Below are 22,319 nucleotides of genomic sequence, written 5' to 3' on the forward strand. Positions count from 1 at the left end.
CCATGTCAAGATGGATCAAAGAAAATAAATTTATTAAACTTTGAAAGAAAAAAACAACACAGACATAAGGAAAGTTAAATAGAATCTGAAAGGCACAAATCTTCATACTGGTGTATAATGACTTGTGTAACCACTAAAGTACCAAAATGACATTCTGAGATTGATTGAGGTATCTTCTATTTTTGGCAATTGACATATAGTAAGAAACTTTTTTCAAACACATACACAGCTGTTAATTGCATTAGTGTCTTACACTTACATTTCATATGAAACTAAATAATATAGCTGTTAGCAGAATATCTAATAAACATTTACCATAAAAAAACTTAAACAACAAATAGTCTAGTAGCACCTTAAAGACTAACAAAACATGTAGATGGTATCATGAGCTTCCGTGGGCAAAACCCACCCTGCGCTCCCCAGGTGAATGCCCTATCCACTAGGGCCACTCCAGAACCCATCTCACTTCCCTGCCTTCAGGACATCCCTTATCCTGCCTTTCTAATGCCAGAGCCTGCTCCATCCCTGGGAAAACTGGTTTTGCCCACAAAAGCTCATGATTTATTTACTAGTCTTTAAGGTGCTACTAAACTATTTGTTGTTGTTTAAGTTTTTCCTGTTACAGACTAACTCAGCTACCCCTCTGAAGCTTTTATTGACCATAAAGTACATGTTAAAGTTAAATCCCATCCAACTGTAGGGTTCAGTTCTGCCATACTTAGACACAGGCTGAGTCCCACTAAATTAAGTGAACATCCTCATGTAAGCAAGGTCTGCCTGATTGGGCCCATAGATTGCTATTCAGAAGGGAAATTAAAATCCCTGGTTATGCTTTCTCTCTAAAAATATTTCTGCCAAGATGGAAACTGTTTCCTATAAAGGCAATTTCTGAGGCAAATAATGGCATCACTTTCTTAACAAATCCATAAGAATGAAGAAAGCTTTCCCACTGAATTTTGTTTTTTTCTTTCATAGATTTCTGAAAGTCTTCCTAATGTTGCTGCAAGAGACTCTAGATTTTGCGCAAAAACTTGCCAGCTGTCTACACTGGCCGCTTGAATTTGCACAAGAGCACTGACGTTCTAATGTAAGAATTCAGCGCTTTTTGCGCAAATACTTCGACACTCCCGCTCAGGGATAAGCCCTCTTGCGCAAGGGGGCCAATGTAGACAGGCATAGGGCCAATGTAGACAGGCACCTTAATTTTTTGCGCAAGAAAGCCCGATGGCTAAAATGGCCATCGGAGCTTTCTTGCGCAAAAGCGCGTCTATACTGGGCACAGATGCTTTTGCGCAAAAGCAAATCTTTTGCGCAAAGGCACTTGCCAATATAAACACTCTTTTGCAGAAATAACTTTTCCATTAAAATATTTCCACAAAATCATGCCGGTTTAGACGCAGCCTCTCTGTCTCTGGTAGGCTGTGAAAAAGAAAACACCCTGTTGGACAACCCCTTACTCAAACTCCTTTTTTTGTTAAATTCATTTGAATCTGTTTTAGCTTTAAAAATGAACTGTTGGCCAAATCCTGAAGTCCTTACTTACCTTTTAGTCAATACTCAGTCAAAGCTGTGAGTGACTTCAACAATAGATTGGTATGAGTGAGCACTTCAGAATTTGGTCCCATGTGAAGAAATAAAGCTGCCAAGTCACCAGAGCTTATTCAGGTGTATCTGAGAATCATTCAGTAAAAGCATAATTATAAATCTTTAAAGATCTTGGCAAACAAAAAGCCTGCTATTGTTTCTACTGCTATATAAAATGTGTATTAATGACACTAACCTGACTCTGGTGAAAAATTGATTCATTTGTTTTGTACATTATGAAGTTTTCTGAAAAACCTAAATGTATTAATACTTTTCTATACATACTGTAAGAAATGAATATCATCAGATAATGTAAGTTGCTACAGTTTTTAAATTTCTCTACTGGTTTCTTTGGAGGTATAAAAATGGCTCTGTAAAAAACGAATTCTTTCCTTTGCTCTCTGCAATTACCGAAGCAGGAACAGACTCTTATCTGACTGCAGCAAATACATTCCTTAGATGGATCATTATATTTAAACTACAGTATGTAGTATAATATAAAATATCCATGCCGTTGTCTAGAATATTAAAATATTTATTAATGTATATAATCATTCAAAATAAATGTATTTATCCAAACTACTTTTACTTTCCCACCTATTTTGTATTTTCAGTTGCCCATTACTGATATAAAGATCTCAGCATGTGAAAATTTGCATTAAATTCTCAAACTTCAAAAACCACCTGACATTAGCTTTTTCAAAAAGCATGATTTACTGTATATTAAACATAGTCATTGAATGCTTAGTATCACAAAATCAACACCCACAATAACAAGACAGTCACTGCCATTAAACAGTCTTTTGAGACAATTCATAGATAATATTTACAATATATAATGGGAATATTTTGATTTAGCGTTTTAACTTTTCAGGTAAAAGCTTAAGAAACCACAAAAAAAGGTTTTAAAACACTGATTTTGGTTTAAGCATATAAGCCCAAGCCAACTCTATGCCATTAAATACATACGGTACGCATATTATCAAAGAAAGGCTATGGCAGGATTTTGTTCAGTTGGTCTGTGCTCACGTAGCCACAAGATAGCATAAATTCTTTGTCTGGAACAGGTAGCGCAGTAGCATTGAGCACAAGGCCTTGTGGAGAGTGTATTATGTGAATGGAGGTATAGTCTGGGACAGGCATCTCGGAACTTGAGGCTTCTACTATTGCTGCACCTGGATTCTCAGCAGTGGTGGTAAGGCTCTCTGTGGTGAAGTAAACATCCTCATTAAAGCTCTGCTCCTGAGCATGTGGCTCAACTGCATCACAAGATGTCACAGCAATACATTTTTTCACATCTGCCTCACAAAAATAGGCATAGTCTGTGGTGAAGTTTGGTTGACATGGTATAGCTGGTTCTGTGTAGGCCTCACACTGTGTTCTCCTTCTCTTGTTTGTTTGCCCCGGTGAAAGTACAACACTTCCTGCTGGGGTAACATTACTTACTTGTGCATAAAAGTCAGTATTTGCTCCTGAACTCTGGTTGCTTAGTTGCGTATGGACAGGTGGCCTAGTTGATTCGATACTGTCAGCAAAAGGCAGCTTTGACTGGTTATCTTCAGACTGAATATTAGTATTAGGCTTCTGGGCAGTTGGGTCATCAGGACTAGCATGTGACTCATTATTATCTTTTTGATCAAGGCACAAGAGATCCTCTTCTTTTTCACTTGTCTTTTTGGACTGATCAATATCTGAAGTGCCATCACATGTATCACTAGCACTGAAGTCAGTCTCTGGAATATCTGGTTCACAACAACTGGCACGTCCGGAATCATCATCTTTCACTCCAAGACAGTTGTGAGACTTACAATGGTTGTCACCCAGGAGCCTGTCAGTGTCCAGGCCTTCTGTCTTCTCATCGGGGTCGTCTATATCCAATTCGATAAACTCAACCCAGGAATTGTCATTATACAGCTGTGGCTTGTAGCTGTCATGATTAGCTAAGATGGAGTTCACTTCATCTAGCTTTCCTTTCTGCAAAGCAAAACCAAAAATGAAATGTGGTAAAAATAGCCAAGAAAGGCTACAGTTTTTAATGTAACACGTAAGTTCAAGCAGAAGTAACCGTGGCAATGTTAGCAATGGCTCTTACATACTTGGGTATCTCTCTCACCATGAAACACTTCTATCGGTTCTTTTCTTGCAAAATCCCACTGCATGGGCAGGTTTTTCCCCCAAGTATCACCACTGAACTGATGCCCACTCTGCAGGATTATATTGTACAATATAAAATTACCTTCAAGAGGTCTGGATCAATCCCTTTAATCTTTGGAGCTGGAACCGGAGGTAGAATCAACATTTTTAACCTTGAAAAAAAAAGGAGCTCTTAATTCCAAATAATTTAAACTGTTACTTTTTGAGCACACAGAGAAATAAGATTTGACATTCCATCTCTTTATGCTAATTAATTCCAAGACTTCAGTGTGATGGACTCAATTTAAAAATGTTACAGAAAAAATGCTATTTTCTACTCTGATTTCCAATAAGAAACAGGTTTTCTGAAATCTGGCTTCTTAAAGTCAAATAAATGTATGTTCAGATCGCACACATTTTGGATACAGTCTTCAATAGTCTATGCTCTACAAGACAGCTTTTGAATAAATTCCAGGAAAGTCCCGTGGAAGGTCCTTCTTATATAATTAAAAAAAAACCCAACAACTTGTGAGTCAGCATGAATTACTCAACATGCCAAGCACCATTTGCTAAGCATCTTCAGGGTCAAGGGACTCCAGTAAATAGTAAACAGAGGAATGGAAAGGGTCAGGCAGTGAAAGGGAGGGAAGGTATTTCAGGCATGATAAACAAAACCTGGAGTCATGAAAGTAAATGTTTAAATGATTGTGTTTGTAAATTCAGACATCCACTAATGTAACACATTTCCATAAAAGCAACGTGCAGCTAATCATAATGGGAAAAGGGCTAGCATACTCTGTGCACCATTAAGTGATATTAAAATATCAGGGCTATTGTATCAGAGAACTAGTTTAAGAACTTCAATGACCTTTTGAACTAGTGGTTCCATATTGTGGGCCTGGCGTTGAATTTTTCTCATCTTGGCATGTGAAAAACACTTTAGTCTACATATTTAAATGTGAATATACAAGACCCTTGTGGGTGGTGTGTATGTTGGGCGATTTACAAAAATATTTTAAATAAGTTATGCTTGATCACACCCTTGCTCCTTTTCTTAAATGGGTGCTCAGATACCAACTGAGCTGAGTGAAATCTGTAAAAGATATCCATGAACATACATTTAAACGAGAGCCATGAATTCATTTAATCAGTATTTATGTTCTTTTTATCCTTGGTTACCACGAACTTTCTTTTTCTCTGTTTCAGAGGGGTAGCAGTGTTAGTCTGTAACTTTAAAAACAATGAGTAGTGCCATGGCACTTAGAAACTAACAAAAATATATACAGCTTTTGTGGGCAAAACCCACTTCCTCTGATGACCCTTTGTTAGCCTATAAAGTGCTACCAGACCATTTGTTGTTTTTTCTGTACAGACTAACTCGGCTACCCCGAAGCTTCAGATTATAACAGAAAAAGAAGGAGGGAAAAAATGTACCTGTCAATAGTAGTGCTGGTGCCAATGAGGCTAACTTAGTGGGCTGGAAGTGTCCCATACTTAGCTTTTGAGGTCATTGATATATTTAATGTGCATCACTGACATGAAAAGCTACATGTGGGACACTTCCAGGCCACTTGATTAGCCTCATTAGCACTGGCACTACTACTGACAGGTCCATTTTTCCTCCCCACTTCTTTTACTGTTATAATCTGAAGCTTCAGGGGGTAGCTGAGTTAGTCTGTACAGAAAAAAATAACAAGTGGTCTGGTAGTGGTAGCACTTTATAGGCTAACAAAACATGTAGATGGTATCATGAGCTTTTGTGGGCACAGCCCACTTCTTCATCTGTTTAAAGTGGTTTCAAATATCTGACCATACTTGAGAAATAATACCATGTGATTTAGGTGTCCAAATCCCCCATATTGAGTAATGAAGAAATGGACAAAGTTAGAGAGATTAGTCTACAAAAAGCCCATAGACTAAAATATTTTTCTAAAACACATTTGAACAACAAAAATGTAAAAAAATCAATGCAATATTTGCAACTGGGAAAAAAGGAGCTAAATAAATTATTGCACATTGTCTAGTTCTAGTTACTAGTAGCACAGACATGATAACTTCAGTCTGGAAAGTCAATCAGTATGTGAGGCTATCCTGCAGAAGTTCATACAATGTTCAATATAACCAATGAGTTCCATTAGCCACCAGTAAATGGAATCTGCTTGATCCTGAAAACTGTGTAAAATCACCCCTCTTACTTTTAAAATAAAGATCTACAGATTCAGTTATTTTATGGATAAATAGTACAGGGACAAGTTCCACAGTTCAGAGACAAATAAAAAGTTCAGCTTCAGGATGAAAAATCTCAAAGGAATAGATTATTTCCCTTCTTCCTTTTTTCCAGTGTAAATTTCTAAAACCTGACAATTTTTTAAAAATGCACTTCCATAATTCAGAACATTTTTTGTTCCACAGACCACTGCAGATGAAGCATACAAACCTTCGGTGTTTAGAAAACAGAATTAAGAACATCACCACTATCAGCCCAAATGTTCCAAAGACGATAATCAAGAGCCATGGAAACTGGATTTCTGAAAAACATAACAAAGAGAAGTCCTGTGGCATCTTAAGGTACAAAACAGCTACCCCGTGTCTTTTAAATGCGTCCGTTATGTTGAAATATTTTTCAAAATAACAGGTGTGCTACTCTGGCATCCCTGTAACCCTTGTTCCATGAGGGCTAAGGGCTTTGTTGAAATACGTGTTATTTCAAAATTTGGTGCTGTGTACATGAGCCAAATTTCAAAATAAGCTATTCGAAATACAATCGTATTTCACAAACTGCATATCTTATTTTGAGTTTAAGGTGCTGTGTAGACGCACCCTTAGAGACCAACAAATTTATTAGGTCATGAGCTTTCCTGGATAAAACCCACTTCATTAGATGAGCTGGAGTGGAAATTACAGAATCCAGGGAATAAAATATAACAGTGATATTGGCAGAAATCTGCAAGGCTTTCATAGACTCATAGGGTTGAAAGAGACCTCAAGAGGTCATGGAGTCCAACCCCCTGCCCAAAGCAGGACCAATCCAAACTAAATCATCCCAGCCAAGCTGAGACTTAAAAACCTCTAGGGGTAGAGATTCCACCACTTCCCTAGGTAACCCATTCCAGAGCTTCACTACCCTCTTAGGGAAATAAGGCTTTGGCATTGAAGAGGAAATTAAATGTAAATTCACAGCACAGAATTCACACAAGTTATGTATTTTATGGGAACTTTGGTCACTCAACTAGGAGGGAGGAAGGAGAAGCAAAGGTGGCAGCTGCCCTGGGGCCTGGTGGTTCAAAAGGGCCCAAAGCTCCTAACCACTGCTTCAGCTGCTACCACAATGATGGTGCTGCACGGAGCCCCACACCCTTTAAATTGCTGCTGGAGCACTGAGCAGTATGCTCTGAGGACTGGCAGGAGATCAGGGGTAGAAGCACTGCACACTCTGGATGGTATTGAGGGCTGGCTGCTCCAGCCCTGTGGCTTCTGCCCAAGGCCCTCCTCTTTTGGGAGTGCAGAGCTCGTCTCCCCTTCCTCCTCCTTGACCAGGGGACTGGTAATTTTGTTAGCTTCCTTGCATTCAACTTACAAATTTTGTACAAAAACCAAGTAAAAATATCCTTTCAATGTCAACCTTTTAAATATTGCATTTCATGGGTCTAGTTACAGGCACCTTAAAAACAACATGAAGTTTCTATTGTTGAACCAAATCCTGGCAAAGGCAGCATGGGCTTGACTACACAAGACAGTTTTAAATTCTCTAAGTTGATGGGTTGGTTTAACTACTCCAGTTACAGTCGCTATGTTGGTGTAACTTATTGGGGGGTGGATTTATTCAACACCCGAGTAACACAAATTATGCCCACATAAGCTGTAGCATAGACGTAGACTAAGAAGTAGACAGATGCATGCAGGGAAGAAGATATCTTGCCTTCTCAGGGCCTGACTGTTGTAATACTGCCCACAAACCTTACTGCAGGGTGTATTTTGCTGTTTTCCTAAGCAAGAGCAGAGTGCTCATTATTGACAGTAGATATATGCACCAAACCAAAGATAAGCCATCCTCCTTTCTGAGCACACTAGAGGTTGAACCTCTCTAGTCCGGCTCCCCCATGGGACCTGAGTGCTGCCTAAAATTTGCCAAAACCCGCGTGGTTAATATTGTCTACCAGTACTACCAATGCTTCCACTGTTTATTGGGTTCTTAGGAGATATTTAGGGGAAAAATAGAACTAACACACAGCACAGAACACAGAGAACACAGAGTGTGCCGAGGGAGGTTCAATCTGTATAGCCTTTGGCCCAGGCAGTCACGTAGCAATATAACGTGATGCAACAGCCAGCATGCGCTTCTCCACAAGGACAGGCTGGTCCCTTATGTTTTGAGCAGCCTCGACTGTCAACAGGTTGATGGCTTTTCCCTCCTTTTTTTCCTCTGCCTTGTAGCCTGGCACATGCAAGGAGAGAACATGTGTGGCATGACAGGAATGAGAAACCATTCCCGTAAGTGAAACATTCTTTTTTAAAAATGGCACTTTATTCTACTGAACTTGTGATTGTAAAGGGAAACATACATAAATCTATTCTGGCTACAGCCTTTAAGTTTCCTTTTATTCCGTTTTAACTTTAGACCTCACTCATTTTTCAGGTCACAAAGGAGCTTTAAAATGGCATGTCAAAACTTAAAATATAAACTTTATGGGAAAATATTTTCAGAGACCACTTTCCCGATTTTGTTAACAACTAAGCTTTTTGATTTTTAGGTCAAATTTTCAAGCCTGGGTACCTGAAAGTAGGCACCTAAATCCATCTAAATCCATATGGAGAAATCTCAATAACAGGTCCCATTTGAAAAGGTGAAGAGCACTCAAAAATCCCACTGAAATCCATGGGATTTCTGGATGTGCAGCCTCTTTGAAAAAATTAGGCACATGCACAAGGATTTAAGTGTCTAACTTTAAAGCAAAAAATTTCAAATTTAACTTAATGTTCCAGAATTGAGGTATGCTAAATACAGAATAAATCAATCATGCCAGACAAACTTGATTGCTTTTTTGTGGGGGGCAAATTAGGAGGTAAAGAAGTCTCAGTCTCCAGTCTGATTCCATGCAGAGGTACTCTCACCAACTCAGACCAACATTGAAGTCAAAGGGACAGGTGCCCCCATTAGCTCCCAGAATCTGGGATGTAATGGGAAAGGAAACCTAGGAAGTACAACGTATTTGGACTTTATTTAAGTATTTTGGTATTCTATTTTCACAAAATCTTACTTGAAAATTTAATTTGAATTGATGTGACTAGGAAAAACAATACCATGTGGACAAAGGGATGGCTCACTGTCCATAGAACTGGCAATATAAATAGCAGAAGGGAGCTGTCTAGTGGTATTTTGGTGGGATCATTGTTTGGTTATGTTTTATTTAACATCTCTGCTGGTCACCCAGAAAAGAGAGTAAGACAGCACTACATAAATTAACCAATGACACCAAGTTTTCAGTTGCTAAATGTGCAGCTCAGGCCTGATACTGTTTCAGAGTACAGGCAGTCCCCGAGTTACGCGGATCCGACTTATGTCGGATCCGCAGTTACGAACGGGGCTTTTCTCGCCCCGGAGGACTGGAGCGGCGGGACACCCAGATGCGCTGCATCCCGCCGCCCCTGTCCTCAGGGGCGAGAAAAGCTGCTCCACGTCTCCCTGGTCTGCTGGGGGGGGGGCAGCCTTGGAGCACGCCCACAGCGGGACAGCCCAGTCGTGCCCGGGCTGTCCCGCTGTGGGCGTGCTCCGCGGCTTTGCTCCCCATCTCCCTGCAGACCAAGGAGACCGGGAGCAAAGCCTTGGAGCACGCCCACAGCGGGACAGCCCAGGCGCGCCTGTGCTGTCCCGCTGCGGGCGTGCTCCACGGCTTTGCTCCCCAGCAGACCAGGGAGCCGGGAGCAAAGCCGCGGAGCACGCCCGCAGCGGGACAGCCCGGGCGCGCCTGGGCTTTCCCGCTGCGGGCGTGCTCCAAGGCTTTGCTCCCCATCCCCCTGCAGACCAGGAAGACCGGGAGCAAAGCCGCGGAGCATGCCCGCAGCGGGACAGCCCGGGCGCGACTGGGCTTTCCCGCTGCGGGCGTGCTCCAAGGCTTTGCTCTCCGTCTCCCTGCAGACCAGGGAGATGGGGAGCAAAGCCTTGGAGCACGCCTGCAGCGGGACAGCCTGGGAGCGCCTGGGCTGTCCCACTGCGGGCGTGCTCCGCGGCTTTGCTCCCCGTCTCCCTGGTCAGAAGACCAGGGAGACGGAGCAAAGCCGTGGAGGATGCGGGCGGTCCCACCACCTGCGTCTCCCTGGTCTGCTGGGGGGTGGGGGTGCAGCTAGCGCTCCCTCTCCCCCCCCAGCAGACCACGCTTTTCTTGCCTACGCCTGGGGTAGACCAGCTGGGGCACTGCCGGGTTGGTCCCGCTCCAGCTGCTCTGCCCCAGGCGTCCTGATTCAGCCGCTGCTGGTCAGTTTCAGCAGTGGCTGAATCAGGACGCCTGGGGCAGAGCAGCTGGAGTGCTGCTGGGTTGCTCCAGTAGCGCTGAGCAGCGGCGCTACTGGAGCTACCCAGCAGCACCCCAGCTGCTCTGCCCCAGGCGTCCCCAAGTCAGCCACTGCTGAAACTGATCAGGGGCTGACTACAGGAAGCCCGAGGCAGAGTTGCTTTGCCCCGGGCTTCCTGGAATAAGCCGCTGATCAGTTTCAGCAGCAGCTGAGTTGGGGACGCCTGGGTTTCTTAAGTTGAATCCGTATGTAAGTCAGAACTGGCGTCCAGATTCAGCCGCTGTTGAAACTGATCAGTTTCAGCAGCGGCTGACGCCAGTTCTGACTTACATACAGATTCAACTTAAGAACAAACCTACAGTCCCTATCTTGTACGTAACCCGGGGACTGCCTGTATTTAGTTCCTTATTTTTAGATACAAAAGAAATGGGAAGGCTCATATCGGCTGTTTTTTTTTCAAGCAGGAAGAGGAGCAGGAGTCAAAATGTCACTATCCCTCACCATCTCCAGGAGGAAAGCAAACTGCTTTGACAGTGAACAGCAATGCTCTACCCTGAAATGAGACGTGTCTGACCTCCGCAGTGACCAGCTTACTCCCTGAAATGCAACACTGATTGGTCTTATTTGTATGGCATGAACTACAGAACTCACCAATGATCCTAACATTCATTATTTTTATCTCAGCAAAGTTGGGAAACAACCCCACTGAGTTTGTTTCTAAATCTGTTCTTCTTATACCACCATGCAAGGGTCAGTCTCATCATGTGTTTTTTTTATTGCAATCACCTGAGTTTCTAGTATATTCAAGTACTAAACACTGAAGACAGGCAGCAATGGAAAGCAGGGCAATGTTTAGTATGACACGTCATTGCAGTTGTTTTCCTCACTTACCTTCATCACACAGAACTGAGCTAATCGAAGAAAGAGAAACATAAAGAGTTTCACTAAATCCCCCAAATTTTTCAGAAGCACGTTGTCTTGATCGTACTCGAATCTCATAGTCTCTTCCTAATTTCAAAGAATACAATGGAACCACTGTTGTGAGCATGGGCTCCAGCTACAAAGACAAAATGACGGGTACTTAGTTGACATATACGAACATCTGTAGCCATATTTACTTATGTGGAACTTCATGTTTACAGTAAGGAGATATAGAGAGTATATGTCAAACTGCAAGCCTGTTCATTGTTCCAATACTATTCTACTGACGTCCCAATGAAAACAGTCTTGTTATAAATAACAGAACATACTGGAAATAAAGAGGTCACGGTGGAAGGGACCTTGATAGTACATCTAAGCCTGCCCTCAATGATGAAGCAGGGTTAGATATACTTTCCAAACCATCTCTGACTAAACTTTGCTACAGAGTCCACTCTTCAGCACAGATCTTGTGAACTAAACTTTTAAAAACTCTTTCTGTGCACAAACACCAATCTCACTGCATATCTTATAAGCACACTCATTTTAGGAATACTGTGTAAACCTCTCCTCCCAATCACAATGTAAATAAAATATGAGGGTAAATATGAATACTGGGAACAGATTTCATATATACAAAGATTAACCACAGATCTTCCTGTTTTGGTATTACCTATGTGCTGAACCCTCCCTTCCTTGAGAGTAGTTTCCTTCTTACATAATCTAGTTCCAACTCCAACATCAGAGTACAGGCAAACAATGAAAATGTGCTTTACATACAATTCCCTCTGATGGGAGTTATGCTGAATTTACGGTTGCAGAACCCAGTACTATTACTGGAAAAAGTGAATGTGAGTTAGAAAACCAGACAGCGCCAGACAGAGCAGAACAGATTAGCTTGAAATCATTTGGCAAAGACAGGATTTATGAACACACAGATTTGGATTAAGTTTGTGCTTGAACTCTGCAACCTAAATAAGCACTGTGTTTGCATAATGCATACTTTAAAACATATTCTCTCTGTGGTTATGAAACTGTGATCTTTGGACCACAATTGCCTCTATAGATTGAAATACCTAGAAAACAAGACAATCAGGAATCAGAGCACTGAGAAAAGCGAGGGTCTTTCCTGTCTCCTGTGGTTCATAGATCAAAATTAGGAGAACCATGGCATTATGTCATACTGACTCTCAGCAGGCAAAGCCAATCTGGTTGGAAGGCAGCTGAGAGAAAACATAATCCTAAACTATCTTAAGCTTGCTTGTTTCATACAGCTGTAGAAATGCAGAATCTTTTCTTTTACGGAGTATAGTTTGGAGATCTCTAAGGATGGAAAGGACGGCTGTCGCGTCAAAAAATGGTCACAACCTCTCTAGTCTTCTCTAGTCCCAAAGGGCCAATGTAACCTCATACATGAGTAATGTTGTCCTGGGCAGTCAGAGAACACATTGAATTCATTCCCTTAACAAATTCATATAGGGAGGACAGTCTGAATGCTTGATGACAATGTAAAACTGGCCCTCTCCAGCAGAAATTCAACAGGAAAGGCTAGACAGCAGCAATACCATCTATCTTCCTTTGCACAGTTTTAATCACAGCATGGAAGCATGTCCTTTGAAATGGTGGTCAAAGCAAAAAAGGTAATACCATATGTGGCATGTAAATACCTTGCAGCATGGGCTACAACAGTGCCAGGCATATGTCTTTTCTCACTTTCAGGTGACAGTGTAAATAAAAAGTGGGCAACATTATCTCCACAAACAAGGACTGAGGGGACTTACAGGCGCTAAAATTTGACATTGTTTTGTTTTTGGGTGCAGTTATGTACAAAAATTCTACATTTATAAGTTACACGTTCATGATAAAAAGATTGCATGACAGGACTTACAAGAGGTGAACTAAAATACTATTAGGTTATCTTTTTTTACAGTGCAAATATCTGTAATAAAAATAATATAAACTGAACACTGTAAACTGTATTCTGTGTTGCAACTGAAATTAATATATTTGAAAATGTAGAAAAACATCTAAAATATTTAGATGCAGAGCTGCCACGATGGACCATTGTGACCCAGGACTGCTCAGTCCCAGCTTGCACTGAGTCCAGCAGTCCCGGAGTAGCTTCAGTGTGCAGCATTGTGCTAATAGATATTTAAATCCCGGGCTTCATTTGCAACTCTGCTTGCCCTCATTACCCTACCTAGCTCAAAATAATGAGCTAGTGTAGCCGTACCCTAAGATATTGTTTGTGACACAGAAAAAAATAAGTTTTTTTTTTAAAAAGTGAATTTTAATTTGCTAGTATCCATAGAAAAAAGACAAAGTGACTAATTTCTATCTGAAACAAAAGGCAATTGCCAAATGAAAATTGAAGCAAATGGTAAAGATGCAAAGTTCCATTTTCAAGATTCAATATATGCAATGAAAAGAAAGGAAAACATAAAATACTAAAAAAAATTACTAATACTCTTTTAAATCAATGCATAATTCCAAGAATTTTCCACAGAATTGCATACAGAAGTACAGGTTGAACCTCTCTATTCCAGAACTTTCTGATCCGGCAATATCCGTGGTCTGGAATGATTTTAGTTAGCTGGATGTCTACTTTTCATGCGTGTGGCCATTTCCTGTGGTCCCATAAAGTTTGTTTACAGCCACTAGTCCTGTCTTTCAGTGTTCTGTGCTGTTCTTTAGCTCTAATTTACCCTTAAATGTTCTCTAACAGCCCAGTAAGCATGGAAGTGTTGGTAATGCTGCTAGACAATATTGACCTCCCATGGTCTGGAAAATTCTCTGGTTCAGAACCAGTCAGGTCCCGAGAGTGCCAGAGTAGAGAGGTTCAACCTATACATTAAAATGTAAGCAATTTTAAAAGGTCTAACCCACATGTATAAAGCCTATAAACTGCACAGACTAACTTGAAAATCTGATATCCTGGCATCAAACTAACATTATTCAGCCAGAAAACAAAAACATAGATAGAATATAATAGCTTTTTTAAAACAGCTAAAATTTAGGAAATTAATAGGAAGATTATTTTATTACCAGAAAATCTGATATCACTAATAATAATCATATTGTACATTTATCCACCAGAGTCACTAAGACTTTCATTATCATATGCGCCTATTACCACTTCATTCATCTTTAAGATGTAAACACTTTTGGGGCAGTAAGTAGCAGATATCCTGCACTGAGAAGTCCTCCACTCAGCAGGACCAAGAAGGGAAAGGGAAGGTTCATTTTTCTAATTTAAGTAGACAAAAAAAAGCAACTTGTTGAACTGGAATTTGGTCCTAATATCAGGATCAAATATCTCTTGTAAAACATGGCACAAAATGTTTACCAATCACACAAGTTATCAGAAGCTTGGTTTTATGTCTTATGTGAAAGGCAGGGCCTCCAACAAAACATGTGCAATTTAGTTCAAGCTTAGAAAGAAGAGTAAAAACTGCTACATAGCCAATACTATCTGGATTTTCTTTGGTAATTTCCAATCCAAATGCTGACCAAGTCCCACAGTACTTCACTTATGAGCTCTTACAAAATCACAACCAAGGATGGCTTGCCTACAGGTTGTAGAGAAATATTTATATTACTTGTTAAAGGCTTTGGGTATATTACCTAATTGTACAGGAATTTCCTTTCTTTCATATTAGCAGGATAAATGTCTTAGGGCCAGATTGTGGCTACTGAATCACTGTCCATACCAGGGAGGGTTTATGGAGAGAATTACCAGGAAAGAATTCAGGAGAATGCACAATACAATAATTGTAACTAGTGCAGGATAGGTTCTTCTCCATGCCTTGCTAGCTACACTGCTCGGTGTTGACTGGGAGCAGGGCAAAGGCCCTACCATCACTCTGCCCTCTTTCATTTGGCTATTAGTAGTACTATACAACAGGAAGCACCTACTAGCTGCCCCCTGGTGGTGTAAGTAGAGGTGTATTCCTTTCAGAACCAGGCACAAGTGAGCTCTAAGTATACTTGTTTAGATATTAACATTTCCTTCATACCTCCCTCCATTTCGTCTCATTTACTTCTTTGTACTGCAGTTCATACTCCAGTGTAATCCATCCCTTCTGTACATCTGCTGATGGCGGTGGGTCCCATCTCACTTGGATGTCTGCATGGATCCTGGTCAGGCTGGTGTTCAGTAGGGTCCAGTTGAGACCAACAGGTGGATCAGGTTGCACTGTTCATTTAACAGAGTATTGGAAATAGAACAGTTTTCAGTCTGAAATCACTATTTTTGCTAAACACTGTTCACAAATGAAGAAATATTTGAACCTCACATGCAGTAATTACAGTCTCAACCTACAAATTAGTATCAGCATGATTGAAGATTTGATAACCTGTTACATTTTCATCTGAGCTAGACATTTGGTGCCTAAATCTCAGAGGGTCCATCCCACAATCCTGATGCAGGCAAAACTCCTGCTGACTTTGAAAGTAAAATCCTGGCCTCATCAATGTCAATGGCAAAACATTCACCCTAAAATTCCATAGAGGTTTAGGGAAATCATATATGTATGATGTTCAGAATTTTTAAACTCCAGGCACAAAACTTTCCCTGAATTCCTAATAATATTTTGCTCATAATATTTAATGGATTTATACTATATTTTAAAGCTAACCTCTGCTGATCTGTGCATTTAAAAGAAAATAAAAAATAGAAACAACCTCCCCCATTCCGAACTAAGTAAAAGCCACAGGATTTTTCCTTATGTTGGAACTATAGGATGATAAAACAATTTTACAGTTCAAATCTAGTTTTCATAACCTCAACTCTAATTCCTAACAGAACTGCGGGACTGTTATTTTTTTGACCTGCACAAAGAACAAAAGAGGCACATCTTGTTTAGTTACAAAACAGATGATAGCTGTCCATTAATTCAGGATCCAATAGATTCCTCCCCTCCCTACTTTCTCTGAGGCCTCTTCCCAAGTAAAGCTTCAGGTAAAATGTTCTTTTCTATAGAGTTCAGTCCGTAAGAACACAGGTGTGTTCATTCATACTAATATCAAACGTTGTACAGCACTAAAAATGTCCTTTCTAGCAACATGTTAACTTGCAATGAACATAACCTTCAACTAGAAAATGTTACACTCTCTAAGGGTACATCTACACAGCAGGGCTTAACTCAAAATAAGCTATGCAAATTAAGCTATGTCACTTACGTAGCTTATTTCAAAATAGCTTATTTCAAAATTGGGAGTGTCTACACAGCACTTATTTCAAAATAGAGCACTCTTCCTCTGACTTCCTTACTTCTCATACAATGAGGGTTACAGGAGTCGGAGTAAGAAGTATTTAGACATTATTTCAAAGTAACTGCCTGCTGTGTAGGCAGGGACCAAGCTATTTCGAAATAATGTTGCTGTGTAGACACACCCTAAGGGTGAACAACCAGCTCTTTCTCTATGCTACCCTATTCCTAGGCTGCTCTTGAGAAGTGTCTGTACTTAAATAACATACAAGATTTATAGGGTACTTTAACTTCCTGCTCAGGACAAGTCTAAAGTCTTTGGATGGAAAGAAGTGGAGTGCCAAAGGTGACAGATTACATGGCAATTGCCTTTTCAACTAGGCAAACTGCCCAAAACTTGAAAGTAGCTAATAAATTTTAGTGGTTGGCACAGTACAACTCTATGCATGGAGACTTGGTTAACAGAGAACAGTTGACCCTGTAATGATTTAGGATTCTCTAGTTCTGATTCAGAAGCCAAAATCTGTCAGCTTCTGCTGCAGACCTCAGTCAGGCTTTTCCTCTAATTGTCCCCCCTCATGCAGAGTGACAGCATCAACATGACTCATTTTAATATGCCTGAGGGACAGTGACATTCACCCAAGAAGAGGGAATCTCATGGATTAGCATCTTAATGAGAAGCCACACATCTGCCTCTCTCATGTCTGCATCCTTCCAGCAAAGGCAAAAAATATTTCCTGATACAGCTTGCAACCTTTTGTATTTATGTATTTACTTTCACATATTGAAGACACTCCATGAATGCTAAAAACTGACTGGTGAGTAAAACTAGTCCCATTTTTGTAGGCTGTACTTTCAAGCTTTATACCATGTATCTATTTCTTCACCACAGTATGAATTTAAATAAATAAAACTCCCAAACTGATGAAAAAATCTCGGTAACCAAACCACTGTATTTGATTAAATGTATTCTATTATAAAAATCAAACAGTTTAAAATATTGGAAATGTACCTATTTCATCAACACTGAAGCATTTTTCATCTAATACGTCATCTTTATTGATAAGCTTAACACAATAAGTTATCCAAATAGAGGTGTATGATGTGTTGAAATAACAGCTGTTTTCTCCGGCAGTTATATAATCGGGACATTCTTTCCATTCTTCATCATTTCTAGAATGACAAAATACACATTATAATGTGGCTAGTGGTAAGTCACAGTGGAAGAAGCCATGTATACATTATCATATGGCCCTTTTTATGGACTTTGGTGAAATTCCTGAACAGGCTGTTAGATAACATTGTTATGCTGGAAGGTATTAAGAACTGCCATCAACTGCTAGCCTGGGTAAAGTTTGTGTGTGCACTATGCAACCTTCAATCAGGCTAGTTTAAGGGAGCAATTAAATGCTCCATTGTGTAGTAAAAGATGAAACAGTAGAAGCCACTGCCCAAACAATGGCCAGCTTCTATTTTTAACTGAAACAATCTAGCAGACTCCAAATATTGGCTAACCAGTCACACAAAGGGCAATAATATTTCTAAAGCTTCAGTTTTATATGGTAGGTCTGAACTAAGGGTTTTAAGGACTAGTCAATCAATTAGTCTCTTTCCCCCCTCCCCCTTGCTGCATCTATCAGGACTCCCCAGCTGACCCCAGGTTCTGGGGAAATACTGCACAGAACCTGGGTCAGCTGTGCGGCGGCTGCTCCTTTGAAACACCAAAGCAGTAGTCAACCCTGCACTCCAGCCCCTTAAGCAATACTTAGCTCCACCAGGAAATCCATGATGGATAGTACTTATTGTCCATGCAGACTGGCGGTTGGTGAGCTAAGGAGTGAATTAGCCCACCAACTGAGTATAACCAGTTAGATGTGCAGCACAGGGCCTGTGATGGAGATTTGGTAATGGTGATCTTAATAAAACTCTGAGGTCTCAATCGGCTAGAGGTGTCCAAGATTGTTTGTGAGAGACCCCAGCATGGGAAAGAGCCTGCACTGTCACTAGTTCCATAGACTAAATGACAAATTTAAATCAGTATATAACTGTTCAAACATGGAGGCTCCAGATTCTTCCATCTGCCTGCTGAGAGAGGTGTGGGTATGTCTACACTACAGGACAAAGTCAAGTTAAGATACTCAATTTCAGCTACGTTAATTGTGTAGCTGAAGTCGAAGTAGCTTAACCTAGCTTTTGGTGCTGTCTACACTGCAAAGAGTTGAAGAAAGAACCCTCTTCCTTCGACTTCCCTTACTCCTCATGAAAGCAAGGCTACCAGCATTGACTGGAGTGCCCCTCTCACTTCGAATTAGCTGTCTTAACTAGACAGCTAATTCGAACTTGGAAGATTGACAGTGGCAGCTTCAATCTTCCTCTGCAGTGTAGATGTAACAGGAGTCACAGGCGTGCTGAATGCTTCCTTGACTTTTCCTGACTTCAGTGATCTAATTGAAAATGACTAGGACTGTGGTCACCAACCCGTCGATCATGATCGACTGGTCAATACTGGGGGCCTGACCAGTCAATCACAAGGCTTTTGGGAGGCCCCCGCTTGCTGCCCCCCCCACCAAGATGAACGCCACGCTGATGCTACCTCCATGAACAACGGAGGTAACAGGGGCTTCCAGCGGGGTGAGGGGGAGTTCTGTAGCTGTGCGCCTGGTACTGGAAGTGCACGGGCTTCTCTTCTTCCCCCCCGAACAGCCGATGCGGTACCTAAAACGCCGGTCTGTCGTGCACTGGGGACTTTGTTCCCCTGCTGCCTTCCTGCACGCAGGGAAGAGTGTGGGGGTCCGGGACTGCACCGGCTCCGGCTTTTCAGGCAGCACGTGCTGCTGTGGGGAGGGAAGGAGCAAGGCGTGTGCGCCCGAGTGGTTGGGGTTGGGGTGGTCCGGGACTCCCCCTTCCCACACCCCCCCCACAGGAGGGCAGCAGGGGAATAAAGTCCCCAGCACGCCGGTTCCAGCTGCTCGGGCAGCGCGCGCTGCCGTGGGGAGCGGAGGAGCAAGGCGCGTGCTGCCCAAGTGGTTGGGGCTGGTGCGGTCTGGGACTTTCCTCTCCCCGTAGGAAGGCAGCAGGGGAATAAAGTCTCCAGCGTGTCGGCTGGAGCCGGCACAGTCTGGGACTCCCCCTCCCTCCATTCCCATCCCGCGCAGGAAAGCATCAGGCGCGTGACGTACCAGTGTTTCACATACTGTGCCGTTGTTTGGGGGACAGGGGAGCAGCTCACTTCCTGGGCCTTGGTCTGCAGCTGCAGGATCTCCAGGTACCGGTCCCTGTCCGCTCCCCCGACCCATATCCCCACAAGTACCCTGCCCCAGCACCCACCAGCACCCTGTCCCTTGCCCCAGCACCCTGTCCCTTGCCCCAGCACCCATTGGCACCCTGCCCCAGCATCCTGTCCCCTGTCCCGGAACCCACTGGCACCCTGCCCCAACACCCTGTCTCCTGCCCCAGACATTGCCCTGGCACCCACTGGCACCCTGTCTCCTGCCTCAAGCCCCTGCCCCAGCACCCACAAGCACCCTGTCCCCTACCACAGCATCCTGTCCCCTGCCACAGCATCCTGTCCCCTGCCCCCACCAGCACAATTGGGGCCACATTAGTGAGGCTTGATGGGTTTGGAGGGGTTGTGTTTTTGTATCTCACTTGTGTGGCCCCGACTGACTTTTCTATGGGTCAGTGACTCCTGACTCAAAACAGGTTCCCTGCCCCTCTCATAAATAAAGACAATGCTGAAACCTTTTGTGTTTGACATATTTTATTTAAAAATGAAGCCTAGCCAACAAGCCCCCAATTGGGGCCAAGCCCTTATCTGGCCACAGCATCATAACATTCCTGTATCCTGCACCCTGACTCCAAATCAGGAGCCTATCATGTACTGGAATCCCCTGACCTGAGCCTCTCACATCCCCAAACTCTTGCACCCCCTCAGTCTTCTGCCACAACACTCTTGCACCATTCACACAATGCAAATTTGTGTCCTGAGCCCATCATAGTCCCAACCTCCGTGCCCTGAGCCACTCACACATCCCAACCCAAACTCCTGCACCCTCACATCCACAAGCCTGTGGCTTGCTCAGCACCCCAACCCTCCACCTGAGCACAACACTCCCTGGAGCCCGCTCCCTGAGCCAGCATCCCCTTCTCCACATCCTGCAGCATCCAAATTCTTTCCCAGAGCTTGCACCTCTCACCCTTTCCCACACCTAAATCCCTCATTTCCACCACAGAGCCCGCAACTCCTGTCTCAACCCAGTGAGGCTAGACTGCGGGAGTTTTTCCGACAAATATGCTCTTTTGGCAGTCCCTGTATTCCTCGTTCCACGAGGAATGAGAGGGCTTCCAAAAGAAAGAGTTTTTCTGACATTTGGCCCAGTCTAGATGGGCTAAATGTCGGAAAAATTTCTTCCAACAGAAGGATCGAAAAAAAGTGGCAGTGTAGCCGTACCTTGAGAGTGTATAAGGGCCGGGGATAGCAAGTGATGGAGAGAAGGGGAACGGAGAGGGCGGGGCCTTAAGAAAGGGGTGGGGTTTTGGGGAAGGGATGGGGTAGATCTTGGCTTGTCCTGATATTTAAAAAGTGATCTTGGGTGTAAAAAGGTTGGAGACCACAGGACTAGGACATAAGGCTGCCATGACTATGCTCAGGCTGCCCAGGGAAAGCTCCAGCAGCAGTGGCTTCTATCTGAGCTAGTGCAGAGCCATACTGCAATGCACCTCAGCAGACAATGCTGAGGAGAACTCCAACACCAGGGCCTCAGCGGGCCAGATCAGGCACACCAAGCAAGTGGGTCTGGCCCGCGGAGGCCCTGCTACTCCCATGCCCCCAGGCCAATTAAGGCCTGGGAACGGGGGAGCACCCAAAGCCTTCCCCGCTCTGCCCCAGCACTACTCGCAGTGCGCAGCACTTCAAAGCACTGTGTGCTGCTTGCAGGGCTGGGGCAGAGCGGAGAAGGCTTTGTGCACTCCCCCGCCCTCAGGCCAATCAGGGTCTGGGGGCAGGGAAGCTGCGTGAAGCTTCCTTCGGCCTGACCCGGCCCTGTGAGGAGCCCACAGCACTTCAAAGTGCCACGTGCTCCTCGCAGGGTGGGAGGAGGCTTCCCGTGTTCTCCCGCCCCCAGGCCCTGATTGGCCTCGGGGTGGAGGAGCGTGCCAAGCCTCTTCCAGGGCATGGGTGCCTAGTGGGTAGGTGGGGGCAAAGGGGTTCCCCCACCCCCAGACCAATCACAGTCTGGGAGTGGGGTAGCCCTGCCCCTTCATGTTTAGGCCCTGACCCTTCCGGGGTGGCCCGGGGCTACTTCAAACATTTTTGAAGTGGCCCCCGGGCAAAAATGATTGCCCACCCCTGTCCTTCACAGATTATTTCGTATCCAACACTTTAGCTATATAATAATGCAGGCCAGGTTGGGTGAACTCAGCAGTGCCTTCTAAACTATGAACATACAATAAGTGGCATTAATTTGCAAATATATATATAACATTTGCAGATGTATATAAGAACATATCCTAATGACCTCTTTTACCATTCAGTTCATTTTAAGAGGGTTCTGCTAAAGTTGGAACCAGAATTTTAAATGGGCCTGAAACTTTAGTTTCATAGCTGGCTGTTAGGAACAAATCAAAGCTCCCTATCCTAACCCACTTCCCCAGACTGTAAGATGTTCAAAGTCCAGATTCTGCTGCTTGGGCCTATTTATACTAAGTATGTGCCTGGCACCCCTGAGAACGCTCTACCCCCTTCAGAACATCACCCCAAAGACCCCTCTCCAGAGTAGCAGCTGCACACCAGAGACACCCAGAACATCCAAGATTTAGTAGGGGTCTGTAGTATAAATCATGGTCAGGTCACGTGAATTTTTATTTATTGCCTGTGACCTTTCCATGATCCTTACTAAAATTACCCATCACTAAATCTTACCCTTCCTTATGTGAGTTGGAGGGTCAGTAAGTTTGACCATCCCT

The 22,319-nt window shown here is 43.1% G+C and overlaps 1 protein-coding gene and 1 long non-coding RNA gene across 7 annotated transcripts in view; one reads left to right on the plus strand and one right to left on the minus strand.

Moving 5' to 3' along the window:
* LOC142829959 (uncharacterized) overlaps positions 1-8,209 on the plus strand; it is a 32,823-nt gene extending 24,614 nt beyond the window's left edge. The window contains exons 2-3 of the long non-coding RNA XR_016349938.1: positions 6,130-6,285; positions 8,152-8,209. This is a non-coding gene — a long non-coding RNA (uncharacterized LOC142829959). The remainder of the gene's footprint in view (positions 1-6,129; positions 6,286-8,151) is intronic.
* GHR (growth hormone receptor) overlaps positions 12-22,319 on the minus strand; it is a 209,743-nt gene continuing 187,435 nt past the window's right edge. For all 6 annotated transcript variants that reach the window (XM_075932500.2, XM_075932494.2, XM_075932496.2 and 3 more), the window contains 6 exons: positions 17,368-17,528; positions 15,162-15,340; positions 11,119-11,284; positions 6,155-6,245; positions 3,821-3,890; positions 12-3,558 (listed from right to left, as the gene is read on the minus strand). In XM_075932500.2, coding sequence (XP_075788615.2) covers positions 2,578-3,558; positions 3,821-3,890; positions 6,155-6,245; positions 11,119-11,284; positions 15,162-15,340; positions 17,368-17,528 — 1,648 coding nt within the window. In that variant the 3' untranslated portion in view covers positions 12-2,577. The remainder of the gene's footprint in view (positions 3,559-3,820; positions 3,891-6,154; positions 6,246-11,118; positions 11,285-15,161; positions 15,341-17,367; positions 17,529-22,319) is intronic.

The sequence above is a fragment of the Pelodiscus sinensis genome, chromosome 6 (assembly GCF_052426305.1).
Source record: "Pelodiscus sinensis isolate ZL-2025 chromosome 6, ASM5242630v1, whole genome shotgun sequence".
Lineage (NCBI taxonomy): Eukaryota > Metazoa > Chordata > Testudines > Trionychidae > Pelodiscus > Pelodiscus sinensis.